The sequence below is a fragment of the Schistocerca cancellata genome, chromosome 7 (assembly GCF_023864275.1).
Source record: "Schistocerca cancellata isolate TAMUIC-IGC-003103 chromosome 7, iqSchCanc2.1, whole genome shotgun sequence".
NCBI lineage: Eukaryota > Metazoa > Arthropoda > Insecta > Orthoptera > Acrididae > Schistocerca > Schistocerca cancellata.
In genome coordinates, this window is record NC_064632.1 from 178,058,212 (window position 1) to 178,075,043 (window position 16,832).

At 44.2% G+C, this 16,832-nt stretch overlaps 1 protein-coding gene across 1 annotated transcript in view; it reads right to left on the reverse strand.

Moving 5' to 3' along the window:
- LOC126091924 (protein expanded) overlaps positions 1-16,832 on the reverse strand; it is a 529,897-nt gene that overhangs the window by 165,953 nt on the left and 347,112 nt on the right. Inside the window, exon 3 of the mRNA XM_049907244.1 lies at positions 6,361-6,549. Coding sequence (XP_049763201.1) covers positions 6,361-6,480 — 120 coding nt within the window. The 5' untranslated portion in view covers positions 6,481-6,549. The remainder of the gene's footprint in view (positions 1-6,360; positions 6,550-16,832) is intronic.

Consider the following 16,832-nt stretch of genomic DNA (forward strand, 5'->3'; position numbering starts at 1 on the left):
ACGATGGAGCTCCTGCACATTTCAGTCGAAGTGTTCGTACGCTTCTCAACAACAGATTCGGTGACCGATGGATTGGTAGAGGCGGACCAATTGCATGGCCTCCACGCTCTGCTGACCTCAACCCTCTTGACTTTCATTTATGGAGGCATTTGAAAGCTCTTGTCTACGCAACCCCGGTACCAAATGTTCGTACGCTTCTCAACAACAGATTCGGTGACCGATGGATTGGTAGAGGCGGACCAATTGCATGGCCTCCACGCTCTGCTGACCTCAACCCTCTTGACTTTCATTTATGGAGGCATTTGAAAGCTCTTGTCTACGCAACCCCGGTACCAAATGTAGAGATTCTTCGTGCTTGTATTGTGGACGGCTGTGATACAATACGCCATTCTCCAGGGCTGCATCAGCGCATCAGGGATTCAATGCGACGGAGGGCGGAGGCATGTATCCTCGCTAACGGAGGACAGTGAGCATTTCCTGTAACAAAGTGTTTGAAGTCACGCTTGTACGTTCTGTTGCTGTGTGTTTCCATTCCATGATTAATGTGATTTGAAGAGAAGTACTAAAATGAGCTCTAACATGGAAAGTAAGCGTTTCCGGACACATGTCCACATAACATATTTTCTTTCTTTGTGTGTGAGGAATGTTTCCTGAAAGTTTGGCCGTACGTTTTTGTAACAACCTGTATAACAAAATCCCGAAGCGACGACGCAATGTATCGCGGGTAGATGACTTCTGGGTGCATGGATGTATACAGCTGAAGAATGTAATGCGTGATAAAATGTAAAGGACACCTTTTCCAGCAATAGATTTCAAATGGCTGGTATGACGATGTTATACACTGATGAGCCAAAACATCATGACCACCTGTTTAATAGCTTGTTTGTCTGTCTTTGGAACGAAATACATCACTGATTTGTGTATCAGGTATCCGACAGTTGTTAGTGGGTTTGTGGAGGTATGTGACATTAGATGTCTACGCACAGGTCATTGAACTGGCGTAAATAGCGGGTCGCTGATTTGCGTACGCGGTGATGGCGTCCGATAGAGACACAGATGAGTTCCATAGAATATACATAAGGCGAATGGGGGAGACATGAAGCTCGAAGGGATGCAGGTGGTTCACAGCTGTCAGTGAGTCTTCAATTACTGTCACAGGTCTCATGCAAGCGCAGGAGAATCTCTCCCACAGCACAATACTGTTTCCACCAGCTGCATCCGTGGCGCACTGCACATTTCGAGCCGCTGTTCACCTCGATGACGGCGTTTGTGGAGACGGCCATCGATCTAGAGTAACAACAATGTGGTTCACCCGAAGATCCGACACGTTTCCATTAATCGACGGTTGAATCCTGATGGTCCCGTGCTCACTGCAATCGTAATTGACGATGTCGTTGGGTCAACATGTGAACACCTAGGGGTGGTCTGCTGTGGAGCTCCATGTTCAATAATGTACGATGAACGGTGTGCTCCGAAACACTCGTGCGTGCACCAGCAGTGTGCTCTTCCGACAGAGATGTCATACATCACCACCTGTCCTGCTTTAAAGACCTGACAAGTCTCCGAACCCCACGTTCTGTGAAGAGTAGTGGACGTGCAACCATTTAGCACATAATGGTAGTCTTACTGTCTCTTTCGGTACATGCTCACGACAGTAGCACGTGAACATTCGACCAGCTTCGCCGTTTGCGAAATACTAGTTCAAAGGGTCTGTTTAATAATAACCTGCCCTTTGTCAAAGTCACTTACCTCACTGGATTTCCCCATTTGCAGCCCCTATCTTCGCTAGGGTCATCCCCCGTCCGTCTCTGCTCCGCTTACATACTTTCGTTACCGCGTAACGTACCTGGAACGCCCCACTAGGCGGCATCCAACGTCGCACTGGGTAGTGGTCATAATTACTTTTGAATACATTATGGGAGTGACAGTGATCAATGTGTTACAAATATTTACTATTAAAAACGGTCTTGATCACGATTTATTTATTAAGATGACCGGTTTCGACGACTACTGTGGTCTCTTCAGACATATAAGTCGTATACAAAGCTTTTAATTAGAGGGATACATATATTAAAGAAAATACATAAAGTTATAAAGCTATAAACCGATGAATTACCATTGAGTAGGAACCTCTTTCTGCTGGATAATCACTACTGGAGAAACCAGTGCACGTCTTACTATATATAATGGAGGCTCCGCCCACTTCTGACGGCATGATGTCATTACTAACCAATGAGGTATAAGTCAAACAACAATGTAAAATTTCTTAGTTAAAAGAACATTGTCAAGAAAAAAACAAACACACACTAAACTTAGCTTATTAAACAGCTATTGACAACTATGAAGCGTTAAAAAGAAGCCTGCTGCCTCATCTTTGGAACGGTGTCCAACTTCACCATGGCAACCAGTGGTTCCAAATGGTTCACTAACAGGCCTTGAGAGGGCAACCCATGTACTATCAAACTGAAGTTCATGTATCCTACATATTTAAATATTTTTAACGCTTCTTAATTGACAGTAACTGTTTAATAGGCTAAGTTTAGTGTGTGTTTATTTTTTTTCTTGATAATGTTCTTTTAACTAAGAAATTTTACATTGTTATTCGACTTATACCTCATTGGTCAGTAATGGCTCTGAGCACTATGGGACTCAACTGCTGAGGTCATTAGTCCCCTAGAACTTAGAACTAGTTAAACCTAACTAACCTAAGGACATCACAAACATCCATTCCCGAGGCAGGATTCGAACCTGCGACCGTAGCGGTCTTGCGGTTCCAGACTGCAGCGCCTTTAACCGCACGGCCACTTCGGCCGGCGGTCAGTAATGACATCATGCCGTCAGAAGTGGGCGGAGCCTCCATTATATATAGTAAGACGTGCACTGGTTTCTCCAGTAGTGATTTTCCAGCAGAAAGAGGTTCCTACTCAATGGTAATTCATCGTTTTATAGCTTTATAACTTTATGTATTTTCTTTAATGCATGTAGCCCTCTAATTAAAGCTTTGTATACGACTTGTAGGTCTGAAGGTGACCACAGTAGTCGTCGAAACCGGTCACCTTAATAAATAAGTAGTGATCAAGACTGTTTTTAAAAGTAAATAAAAAAAAGTGGTCATAATGTTTTCGCTTACCAGTGTAAAAATCTGTAAACTGTTCTGCGGGTTTAACTTCCAGGTTTTTGAATCTGAGTTGAAAGGTTTCCGTCTGGCACACACAATTTAGTCTTGCTCTTCGCTATAGTTTTTTATGCACGAGTACTATAACAAAATTTTAAACTCTGCGTCGGAATCATGCGAATTATGTGATTAATCGTATCAAGCCTGAGTAGTTTTCGTTTAAATGGCTCCAAGGAATTAAGAACGAGTTTCACTAAGAGCAGAGGTGAGTGGAGAAATCCGCTGTAGCATAAACATAACCGTTTGTCTTCCTTAACTGGACATTAGATATATCGAACATGTGGCTACAAACTTTCAGTCTACCACTAGATGATTCCTAGACATCATCCGAGGACGCTAGCTATCCGAGCAGGGCTTACGCATTCTCTAAGCATCACCTGACGTTCAATTCTCGACTGTGGAGTCGTTTTCTATGTTGAAATGAAGTAATAAAATTGCTGCGACGTTCGTTTGCAGATGGCATTTTTTCGTACCATACTGTCAGTTTCGGATTTAGAAAGCGTCGCTCCTGCGAAATTCAGCTTTGTCTTTTCTCTTTAGATGGATTAGTGCTCGTACGGAGGTATACACAAATTTGTTTTTCACTCGTTCGTTTTTGCGAGTGGAACAGGAAAAGGAATGACTAGTACTGGAGTACTGGTATAAGGTACTCTCCGCCACGCGCCATATGCTTGCGGAGTATGTACTCTGAAGCGCCAAAGAAACTGGCACAGGCTTGCGTATTCACATACAGAGATATGTAAACAGGAAGACTGCAGTGCTGCGGTCGGCAATGCCTACATAAGACAACACTTGTCTGGCGCAGTTCTTAGATCGGTTACTGCTGCTACAATGGTAGGTTCTCGAAATTTAAGTGAGTTTCAACGTGGTGTTATAGTCGGCGCACGAGTGTTGCGACATAGCATCTCCGAAGTAGCGATGACGTGGGGATTTTCAAAAAAATGGCTCTGAGCACTATGGGACTTAACTTATGAGGTCATTAGTCCCCTAGAACTTAGAACTACTTAAACCTAACTAACCTAAGGACATCACACACATCCATGCCCGAGGCAGGATTCGAACCTGCTACCGTAGCGGTCGCGCGCGCGGTTCTAGACTGTAGCGCCTAGAACCGCTCGGAGGGGGAGGGGATTTTCCCATACGACCATTTCGCGAGTGTACCGTGAATATCATGAATCGGGTAAAACATCAAATCTCCGACATCACTACGGCCGGAAAAAGATCCTGTAAGAACGAGACCTACGACGACTGAAGAGAACCGTTCAACGTGACAGAAGTGCAACCCTTCCGAAAACTGCTGCCGATTTCAGTTCTGGGCCATCAACAACTGTCAGCGTGTGAACCTTTCAACCGAACATCATCTATATGGGTTTTCGGAGCCGAAATCCCACTCGTGTGCCCTCAATGACTGCACGCGGCAAAGCTTTACGCCTCGCTTGGACCCATCAACCTCGCTTGGACCCATCAGCACCGATAATGGGCGCCGGCCGCGGTGGCAGAGCAGTTCTAGGCGCTTCAGTCCGGAACCACGCGACTGCTACGGTCGCACGTTCGAATCTTGCGTCGTGCATGAATGTGGGGGTTGTCCATAGGTTAGTTAGGTTTAAGTAGTTCTAAGTTTAGGGGACTGATGTAAAGTCCCATAGTACTTAGAGCCATTTGAATTTGAGCTGCTAATGGACTGTTGATGAGTGGAAACATGTTGGCTGGTCGGACGAGTCTCATTTCAAATTGTATCGAGCGAATGGATTTGTGCGGGTATGAAGACAACCTCATGAATCGATGAACTCTGCATGTCAGCAGGGGACTGTTCAAGCTGGTGGAGGCTCTGTAATGGTGTGGGGCGTGTGCAGTTGGAGTGATATGGGAACCCTGGTACATGTGGATAAGACTCTGACAGGTGACACGTACATAAGCATCTTGTCTGATCACCTGCATCCATTCATGTCCATTGTGCAACCCGACGGACAACGCGACACCCCAGAAGAGCAGAATGGTTATAGAATGGCTCCAGGAACATTCTTGTGAGTTTAAACTCTTCAACATGCCACCAGCTTCACCAGACATGAACATTAATGAGCATATCTGGGATGCCTTCGAACGTGCTGTTCAGAAGATATCTCCTCGTCTCTCGTACTCTTAGAGATTTATGGAAAGCTCTGCAGGATTCATGGTGTCAGTTCGCTCCAGCACTACTTCGGACATTAGTCTACATCTACACCCGTACTCCGCAAGCCCATTGACGGTGTGTGGCGGAGGGTAGTTTCAGTGCCTCTATCGGTTGTCACTTCTATTCCAGTCTCGTATTGTTCGTGGAAAGAAAGATTGTTGGTATGCCTCTTTGTGGGCTCTAATCTCTCTGATTTTATCCTCACGGTCTCTTCGCGAGATATACGTAGGAGGGAGCAATATACTGTTTGACTCCTCGGTGAAGGTATGTACTGGAAACTTCAACAAAAGCCCGTACCGAGCTACTGAGCGTCTCTCTTTCAGAGTCTTCCACTGGGGTCTATCTGTCATCTCCGTAACGCTTTCGCGATTACTAAATGATCCTGTAACGAAGCGCGCTGCCCTCCGTTGGATCTTCTCTATCTCTTCTATTAACCCTATCTGGTACGGATCCCACACCGGCGAGCAGTATTCAAGCAGTGGGCGAACAGATGTACTGTAACGTACTTGCTTTGTTTTCGGATTGCATTTGCTTAGGTTTCTTCCAGTCTGGTACCTGCCTTACCGACGATTAATTTTATATGGTCATTCCATTTTAAATCACTCCTAATGTCTACTCCCAGATAATTTTATGGAATTAACTGCTTCCAGTCCATGCGACGTCGTGTTGCGGCACTTCTGCATGCTAACGGGGGCCCTACGCGCTAATAGGCCAGTTTACCCGTTTCTTTGGCTCTTCAGTGTACGTAGATGCAGAATTGCTTATTTAGTGATGTTCGTGATGACTGTTGACTAATGCGTGGAATGCGTCTGGTGTGTGTTTCTGTGCCGGTGGGGAGCAGCGGAGTGGAACGGCGCGCTAGGTACGGCACGGGCGGCGTGTGGCGGGTTGGGCGGGCAGCTGCGAGGCGTGGGGCGCGTGGCAGCACGGCGCGTGTCCGAAACGGCGCCGGCGCGCCTGGCTGGGTGCAGCATTAGGATGCGAGGGGAGGCGGGCGCCGCGCAGAGCCACTGACCTCGACGACGAAGTATAGTCGCTGCTTGTTGAGGAGCTCGACGGCGGCGTACTTGGCGCTGGCGGCGAGGCTGGCAGGACTGCAGGAGTGCACGGGCGCGCTGACGGTGCAATGCTGCATGCTACATCCCGGCAGCCGCGGCGCTCGGCGCGGGCGCGCACGCTGCCCGCTCGCAGGCGCGCCGCCTACCTGCAACACACGCGCAGCTGCAGTACTGCCGAGCTTTCAGGACCGCTCCCTTCTTCGTCGAGAACGAAGGCAGGGGAGGGGGCAAGGGTGTAGACTCGGCGCTCGGCGCGGACTTGGACGCAGCCCAGTCGAGCGGGCAATCTCCATCTGCAAACTCACACAGCCACATACGCCGCAATACGACTAACAAGGGGACCCTCCATACTGTAAATCACTGATTTTGATGCGCTAAAATACACTACTGGCCATTAAAATTGCTGCACCAAGAAGCAATGCAGATGATAAACGGGCATTCATTGAACAAATATATTATACCAGAACTGACATGTGATTACATTTACAAGCAATTTGGGTGCGTAGATCCTGAGAAATCAGTACCCAGAACAACCACCTCTGGCCGTAATAACGGCCTTGATACGCCTGGGCATTGAGTCAGAGCTTGGATGGCGTGTACAGGTACAGCTGCCCATGCAGCTTCAACACGATACCACAGTTCAGCAAGAGTAGTGACTGGCGTATTGTGACGAGCCAGTTGCTCGGCCACCATTGGTGAGAGATCTGGAGAATGTGCTGGCCAGGGCAGTGGTCGAACATTTTCTGTATCCAGAAAGGCCCGTACAAGACCTGCAACATGCGGTCGTGCATTATCCTGCTGAAATGTAGGGTTTCGCAGGGATCGAATGAATGGCAGAGCCACGGGTCGTAACACATCTGAAATGTAACGTCCACTGTTCAAAGTGCCGTCAATGCGAACAAGAGGTGAACGAGACGTGTAACCAATGGCACCCCACACCATCACGCTGCGTGATACGCCAGTATGGCGATGACGAATACACGCTTCCAATGTGCGTTCACCGCAAGGTCGCCAAACACGGATGCGACCATCATGATACTGTAAACTGAACCTGGATTCATCCGAAAAAATGACGTTTTGCCATTCGTGCATCCAGGTTCGTCGTTGAGTACACCATTGCATGCGCTCCTGTTTGTGATGCAGCGTCAAGGGTAGCCACAGCTATTGTCTCCGAGCTGATAGTCCATGCTGCTGCGAATGTCGTCGAATTGTTCGTGCAGATGGTTGTTGTCTTGCAAACGTCCCCATCTGTTGACTCAGGGATGGAAACGTGGCTGCACGATCCGTTACAGACATGCGGATAAGATGCCTGTCATCTCGACTGCTAGTGATACGAGGCCGTTAGGATCCAGCACGGCGTTCCGTATTACCCTCCTGAACCCACCGATTCCGCGATAAACCGCAATCGCGTTAGGCTACAATCCGATCTTTATCGAAGCCGGACTCCTTACACGAGGCATCACAACAACGTTTCACCAGGCAACGCCAGTCAACTGCAGTTTGTGTATGAGAAATCGGTTGGAAACTTTCCTCATGTCAGCACGTTGTAGGTGTCGCCACCGGCGCCAACCTTGTGTGAATGCTCTGAAAAACTAATCATTTGCATATCATAGCATCTTCTTCCTGTCGGTTAAATTTCGCGTCTGTAGCACGTCATCTTCGTGGTGTAGCAATTTTATTGGCCAGTAGTGTATGTTGTAGAGCCACTTAACCCTGAGTACCTGGCTATCCGGTTTTTTAGCGACGGGCCTTGGTTTTTGAGAAAATTGATTTTGAAGTTCATTGCGCGCTGTGTATACCCGTAACATTATATGTGTTTCGAGTAAGTCAACGTAGCGCAGCGGTAAACGTTCATAGGTACCGAGTTCGAATACTGCTCCCATATTTTTTTTTTCTTTGTATGCAAGAACCGTCCGCAAAATTTGGTCCGAACGTTCAAAAACGAATAGGCGAATTAACTGGGAAATACAGAAATGTAGTCGTGTCCTGCACGAAATCCTGGAAAGTCACGAAACTGGTGTACGACGAATTTTTGCGTTCTGTAATTCTTCCGTACGTGGGACAGAATTTTTTTTTTGTACCTTATCGACTCGTGGAGAGGGCGAACAGATTTAACTTTATACTGTCGTCTATTCCCTGATAAAAGAAAAGCGAGTACCTGCGCCCTAAAAGTGGTCCCACCAAAGTGTACTCCTTATTCCCAGCCCTGCGATGTTTATTTTTACCGACAGGTGAAAATCTTCACGAAAATTGTTCAGAACGCTCCCGAATTGATGAAAGACAATAGAGAGATCTCTTCTAGGGAAGATTCGATAAATTACATTCCCTTATCCTACATCAGTTCAGTGCACCTAACTTTGAAAGCATGATTAGATACGCATGGTTCGCATCGAAATTAGCGGATGAAAGAGAAATCTTTTAGAATGCATAAGAATTGTGTTTCCCGGTATCGCTCACGAAGAAACTGTGAGCCTGCAAAACGGTTGCTTTCATAAAATGCGCGTTGTGCTGCGACAATTTGTGCTTCGGTTGTTTCTATGATAAGTTTTTAATACTTTTCTGGCACATCAAGTAATGTGGGCGATGAAAAATAAGATTTTGTAATATTGTATGACAGAAAAACTAATTGTTCTGGCACATCAAGTAACGTGGATGATGAAAAATAAGATTTTGTAATATTGTATGACAGAAAAAATTAATAACTGAATATATCTTTATAATTTCGAACAACTTTCACTGTTTGTTGATATTCTTTGAAAAAAAATTGAAAAAATTCGTTCGATTTTGAACAAAAAAAAAAAAAGAAAATTACACGAGCAGCATTCGAACAGGTTACCACCAGCGCGGTAGCTGTGAAACTTTACCGGTGCGCTACGCTGACTTGCTCGGAATATATGTAATGTTACGCGTATACACAACGCTCAATGAACTTCAAAATCGAATTTTTCAAAAACGAAGGCCCGTCGCTAAAAAACCGGGTAGCCAGGTACTCAGGGTAAGTGCCTCTACAACATATTTGAAGCGCATCAAAATCCGTGACTTACAGTATGGAGGGTCCCCTTGTAAGCTTTGGAAGCTACTCGCACCTTAGTCATGGCAGAGACAAAAGTGGAGGGGAGAAAACTTCTCCTGCATATGAATCCAGCATCCCACTCCTGGCAGCCACAGCACATGGCACAGACACTTGCCCACTAACAGGTGAGCTACCTACCTGCAACACATGCGTGAGCACATGCACTGTAATACCACTGAGCTCTTCTTCTTCTTCTTCTTCTTCAACAACAGGAAGGTGAGGGGGGGGGGTGGGGAGGGAGATCAGCTGGGAGGAGGGACATCTCTCTCTCTCTCTCTCTCTCTCTCTCTCTCTCTCTCTCTCTCTCTCTCACACACACACACACACACACACACACACACACACACACACACACACACACACATTCGGGTGAACGATGGTTCAAAACCGCGTACAATTATTCTGATTTAGATTTTCCGTGATTTCCTTGAATCGCTTGAGGCAAATGCCGGGATGGTTCCTTCAAAATGGCAGGCCTCTTCTCCTTCTCCATCCTTCCGTGATCGGAGCTTGTGTTCCGTCTCTAATGACCTCATTCTCGACGGGACGCTAGACACCACTCTCCTTCTCCTCCTCCTCCTCCTCCTCACATACGTACACACACTAATACTACAATACTGTAGCGCTTCTGGAGCTATTCTGCAGGCAACCTCCAACATTTTTTCAGGAAGGCACTGGCCATCTTATCTCACAGTGGGATAAATTAATTAACAGTAATGGGAATTACTTCTGAAATAAACTGTTTGCTTACCTTTTTTACCATCTCTCTCGTTTTCATTTGAGTGCTCCTTATACCTAATTTCATTCAGTAGTATAGGAATATCTATCGTTCTGTAACATTCCATGATGCCGCCTCATTTTAACAAGTTTTTGGCCAGCATTCTGACATTGTGATCTCAAACTACTGGATAAAAACGGATTCACATAAAGATAGCTATTTTCCTTACGACATAAAAGTGTCTAAATTCTCGTATCTATCATTTTATTTCTTTAAATTTCTGTAACGATTTTTTGTAGATTTATTACCCTTTTATATCTCAGCTCTTCGTTTAGTGCAACAGTCTCCATAGTTGAATTCTACAATTTACACGTGTAACTTTTCGTTAACTGCATAAGCACTTCACGGAATACGTGGCATTTCAAGTGAGACAGTAATCCTTTGCTTGAACTTGACATAATAACGTCTCGAATGCTTAAAGAGAAGTAGCGACACTAGAAAATTGTAGGGAAATGCTGGAAGACCGGCGAAGGATCGACGTTTGGTGCAGGGAGTTGCAATTGATTATGAACAAATGTCACGCACTGCGAATACATAACAGAACGACCCTTTATTTTATGGTTACACAATTGTTGGACACTCACTGGAAGCAGCTACTTCCATAAAATACCTGGGAGTACACGTACAGAGCGGTCTGAAGTGGAACGACCACATAAAATGAATCGCAAGGCTGATTCCAGCCCGAGATCCACTCAGGAAATGTAGTCCATCAACGAAGGACGTAGCTTACAAAACATCTGTTCGACAAAAACTTGAACATTTCCGTCAGTGTGGGATCCGTAGCAAGCAATAGCCAAGATCAGAACAGCAGTACGTTTCTACCTACAAGTGACGGCATAAGTAAGTTCATGTTTATGAGGAAGGCAAGGGCATACCACCACTTTAGGAAAGAAGGAAGGTTAGGTTTTAACGACCCGTCGACGACAGACTCAATAAAGACAGAGCACAAGCTCAGACGGAGGAAGGATGGGGAAGTAAATCGACAATGCCCTCTTCGAGGAAACCATCTCGGCATTAGCCGTAAGTGTTTTCGAGAACCTCGGAAAACCTAAATCTGTCTGTCCGGACGGGGATTTGAATCGTCGTCGTCCTGAATGCGAGTCTTATTGCTAGCCACTGCTCCACCTCGGTCGATCCCATTTGACGGTACAGGAAATATGAACAACAACACCGTCAGTCACAATTTTTTTCAATAAATCACACGGTGCATAGCGGACCCTGGTGATCCATCATCAGATGCAAATGGTTTTAATGCATTATTTACTTCTGCTCTCAAGCGATGTGATGCGTAAGCCATGTTTCTGTTATGAGAAGTTACTTGTTCAGTTTCGAAACTCGCGAATCAAATAACGGAAAATATAACGAGAGACAGTGAAAACCTTATGGAAAATCTAGGAAGAACATTTTTAATATTTTAGTGTCAGCAAAGTTATTTATCCATTCTGCAACTGCACATCATGTCACTCACTTTTCAAAGCACTTCAAGATGCAGTTTATTGTTTAATGTTAGATGACGAAGGATGAAATATATTATGTAGCGTCAGACATCAGCGTTTCAAATAAACTGAACTAAATATAAAATAAGTCTGTAAATGGCTGTTGATATACTTTCCGGGATGTGAGGTCGTGGTCCAAGAACTTTTCTGCTCCTTACGTTTCGTCCAGAACTGCGCTGGACTTCCTCAGAGGCGCTGCTCCGCTGAGTCTTGCCGACTGACTGGTCGGGTGTCTGAGAGCGACTTATATATTGTGAGAAAGGGGGGCGTGGTTCAGGTGACACGTGATGAGCAGTGATAATCCATAGCAAAGATAAGGTTGACTATCGATTACCACCTTGTCAAAGATAAAAATTGTTAGCAGTTTTGTAGAGCCACTGTCCATATATCGCTAAGTTTCATAGCCTCCTCTTTCCTATTAAAATTATCGTTATGTTTATAAATTTCGATAGCTTCTCTATAAAGCCGTGGATAGTAATTTAACGTTGTAGATAAAACTTTGGTATCCGAAAACTTCACTTGGTGGTTGCCTGGTTGAAGAGCATGTTCCGCTACAGCTGACTTTTCTATTTTTCCAAGTCGACAAAGACTTTTATGCTCTTTCAGTCGCGTGTTTACGCTTCTTTTGGTAGTACCAATGTAAACTTTACCACAGGTACATGGAATTTTATACACACCACATGTCGACAGAGGAGGGCGTTTATCCTTCACAGATCGTAGTACTTGACTTATTTTCTTAGTTGGCTTAAAGATCGGTTTTATGTCATGTTTTCGTAAAATCTTACCGATCCGATCTGTTACTTTTTTAATAAAAGGGAGAACTACTGTATTTTTCTGTTGTTGCGGTTCATTCTTATCTTTTGGGTTTCTGTTCCTTGGACGTAAAATTCTATCTATCTCTTTTCTTGAGTAGCCGTTCTTTTCAAAAGCCTGCTTCAGATGTTTCACTTCAGCATCCAAATGTTCAGGTGTACATATCCGTTCCGCTCGATCGACGAGACTTTTTATGACACCTCTTTTTTGTTGAGGATGATGATTAGAATTTTTATGTAAATATCTGTCCGTATGTGTTGCCTTCCGAAAAAATTTATATTCCAAGCTTCTATCGGGCCGTCTCACGCCCCCCTTTCTCACAATATATAAGTCGCTCTCAGACACCCGACCAGTCAGTCGGCAAGACTCAGCGGAGCAGCGCCTCAGAGGAAGTCCAGCGCAGTCCTGGACGAAACGTAAGGAGCAGAAAAGTTCTTGGACCACGACCTCACATCCCGGAAAGTATATCAACAGCCATGTCAACCGGTCGTGAAAGCCTTCATTCTACAATAAGTCTGTAAAATTACTAAACTAACCATGAGTAGCGAAATCTGTCTGTCCACTTAAATTGATTCAGGCTTTGTGATTTCATGGAGGTACAGTTCCTGTTCTTTTAAATACAGGGTCTTGCCATTGGCTTCACTGTGTAGGACTACCAAATTGTTTCCTGTTCTATTGATAATGTGTTTCGTTTCCAGCATAAGCTGCACAATGACTGATTTTTTCAAAATGGCTACGTCTGAAGTCAATCGTGTTCTTGGAAACAAGTTATGAAACTCATGCCTGTTTTTCCTTACGTATTAGGCAGGGCTATAGGGGCGTAATATGTTATACACCCAACTTCTGATGAATTTTTGAGAATCTGTTTTTATGGTATAGAGTAATAAGTAACCTAACTTATTGTTAGAGGAGAATGAAATTGTCAGATTGTTTTGTAATAGGTTAGCAGTTTTTTTATTTTTTGAAATGGGGCCTAGATATGGGATACTAGCAAATATTTTCTTTTTCTTGCTCACTTGGGAATTTATTGCTTATTTTTGTATATTTTTGTGTCTAAGTTATCTATTGTATTATCTATGTAGCCATTGTTTATGTCAATACTTTTTACTGTGTCCAATTCTGTCACAAGGTTAAGTGAGTGCGCTCTTTGTAAATAGCTCTAAATGCTACGGGTTTGTATGTGATGGGATAGCATAATGAGCTGTCTATTGTTACGTCTGTGTATGCGTGTTTCCTGCGTATGCTGAACTCTTTGCTGGAGGTTGTTGATTTTAAGATACAGGAAACTTATGCTTTTGTTGTTCTCACACTCTACAATGAATTTTACATTTTTGTGGAAAGAACTTCTCCTATTAGTAAACCTATGGACTGAGAACAGTTAATTTATAAAGACGAGAGTAACTGGCGTACTGAGCTATTTTTGGAACAAATGGCAAAGAGGTGGAATATAATCCATTGGAACTAATGAACGTAACATTTGCACACACTCACAGTTGTTTATTTATTTATTTATTTAAATTGCTACACCGGGTGTTCAAAGCACTACTTCGCCTTACACGATTATATTATTTGTCTTTCGTAAGCTTGTGCGGCACATGCGATTGATGTTTGCATCGAATACTGCAGCTGGACAATGCGTCCGAATACCTCTGCTTAGCAACCGCTTCACGATCACGTCCTAGTGAACAATGTTTTCCGTGGAGAGCTTTCCCACGCGGAACAGAAGCCAGGGTTTTCACGTGGGACCGGGTCTATAGCGCGGCTTGGAAGCCTTCCCACGTAAGAGCAGTAAAATACTTGTCAAGCCGAAGAAAGAACAACAGTGTTTTATTTTCAGTGCTCAGAAGTGTGTGAGTTCTGTGTTCACTCGGAGGTGATTCCCATTACTGCGGTATCGTTGTTGGGTTACTCGAGTAATTCTGAAATTACTGTGATTATTTGTCAGTTCTGTTGAATGATGTGATGTTCAGTATTTATATTTATGCATATACAGGGTATAAGTAAAGAAAGTGATGTCTGAGGACAATGTATTGATCAACATTACATCAGTATTTACTTAATTTTCAGATTAATAATTACAGCTGTTCCGAGTAGTGTGTTTTTAGGTTGGGTAGTACCTCCAAGTACATTTGGCATAAGCAGATCTGTAAAGTTTATTTTCCTGGGCAGCATGTCAGGTATTGAAGTGTGGATGCGTGGAGGCAAATGGAATGTCTATGAGTATACTGACAGCCGTAATTAACTATCCGCCGCAATTACGACTGTGCAGAAAACATCAAGTACCAAATTAAGTGATGTGTATGAGGGAAGAAAGTTAGACGCAGAGAAAAACACACATGCAGTAACCAATGCTCACAATATTTGTACCTATACCCGTACACCCTATATAGATACAACGTGTCATCTACTAGAGAAGTTTTCCATAGTACTATACATAATCTAGGGAACAGCCCAGCCGAGCGAAATTAATGCCTAAAACTACTGAAACAGCTTGCGGCTGTTCCATAGCTTCTATTTTGTTGTATTACCTCTTACCTCTGCAGAGAGGAGAAAGTTGTAGGAGACGCCAAAACCTTGTATTTTGTATTTCGATTTTCATGACTCCTATAGAGGTAATACATGTATGACGGGAGTCAAACGAAAATGAGACAGATGCAATAATGTAAGTAAACTGTTTACTATTTCAAAATTAATCACCATAACTGTTTAAAAAAATGTATCCCACTGTGAGATAAGACGGTCAATGCCTTCATGGAAAAATGTTTGCGGTTTCCTACGGAACAATGGTCGTACCCAGGCCACGAGTGACATTCTTCAAGTTCCAAAAAATATGGAAATCGCAGGGGAGAGATCGTGACTGTACATAAGATGTGAAAGGGCTTCCCAGCGAAACTTCTGCAGCGAAACGAGCTTGTCAACACGTGGGTGGGCACTGTCCTGCAATAGAATGATGCCGTCCGCCAACCCGCTGCTCATTGACTTTCTGGAACATAGAGCCACGATTAACGCACTGCGGTACGTGGAACTTTGCAGAAACTGAAGCACTCCAACAAGTCCAAACGCTCAGGCATGTTGACGGAATGCATCATTCCGTTGCAGGATAATGTCCATCCACATGTTGACAAGGTTGTTTCGACATTACACATTCTCCATACAGACCCGATCCTTTCGCATGCAATTTCGATATTTCTGGAGTCTTGAAGAAAGACATCCGCGGTCGTCGATTTGCTTCGGACGAAGAGCTGCACGCCCGGGTACAATCATGGTTCTTAGGCAACCGCACAAATTTTTCCATGACGGCATTTACTGTCCTGTCTCAGAGTTGGATAAATGTACGGGGTGTTCAAAAAGTTACTCCGCAGTGCTGAACGATTGTTACCCGCGCGTGCCGTATGCCGCAGTGAAACACAAGTTATTAATTTATTGACATTAGTTGCTTTCGCTGCATCCCAGAAGAAAAAGTGAGGTGGTGTTATGTCAGGCGTTCGTGGAGGCCAAAGTCCCTGTGCAATTATGCGATCACCAAAAACATCAGCAAGCAGTGACATTGAAACGCGAGCTGTATGCGCAGTTGCACCATCTTGTTGAAAATAACCGTTCAGTATTTCACTTAACACAAGTTCTACTATGAATGGGTACAGAGTATCACTGCAGTATCGTTGTGCGTTTATCGTTTCGTTAAAAAATATGGGACCCACAATCTGACGTCTAGAAATTGCAATCCAAACTCCTATTTTCAAAGAATGGAGTGGTTCCTCATGAACACACAATGGATTTGCAGTGCTCCACATACGAGAATTTTGCTAGTTCATGTATCTGGATAAATGAAACCGCGTCTCATCAGTGAAAAACGTTTCATTAAAAATATCCCTTCCATTTTGTTGAACGAAATTTTAGAACCATTGACAATAATGCAGTCTCTTGCCATGATCAGTGTTTTTCAGTTCTTGCACGACTGTCACTTTGTGTGGGAAAAGTTCTAATTTTTTTCTTACAGCTGTGTGGGCCGTTCCGACACTAACATCGATTTCCTGGGCGAGTTTTCGTACTGACTTGTTCGGGCTCATGGACATTTTATCGGAAATATCGAGTAGTTCATTCTCAAACAAAACGCTAGGAAGACCACTTCTCGGTGCATCTGTCACTGAACCCGTACTTCGAAATTTGTTAATCAAATCTCGCACAGTATCGCGATGAGGGAGTGTTGTCTCGGGGAAAAGTGAATTAAATGTTTGACGAACTGGAACTGTATATTTACCGCCAGCTTTG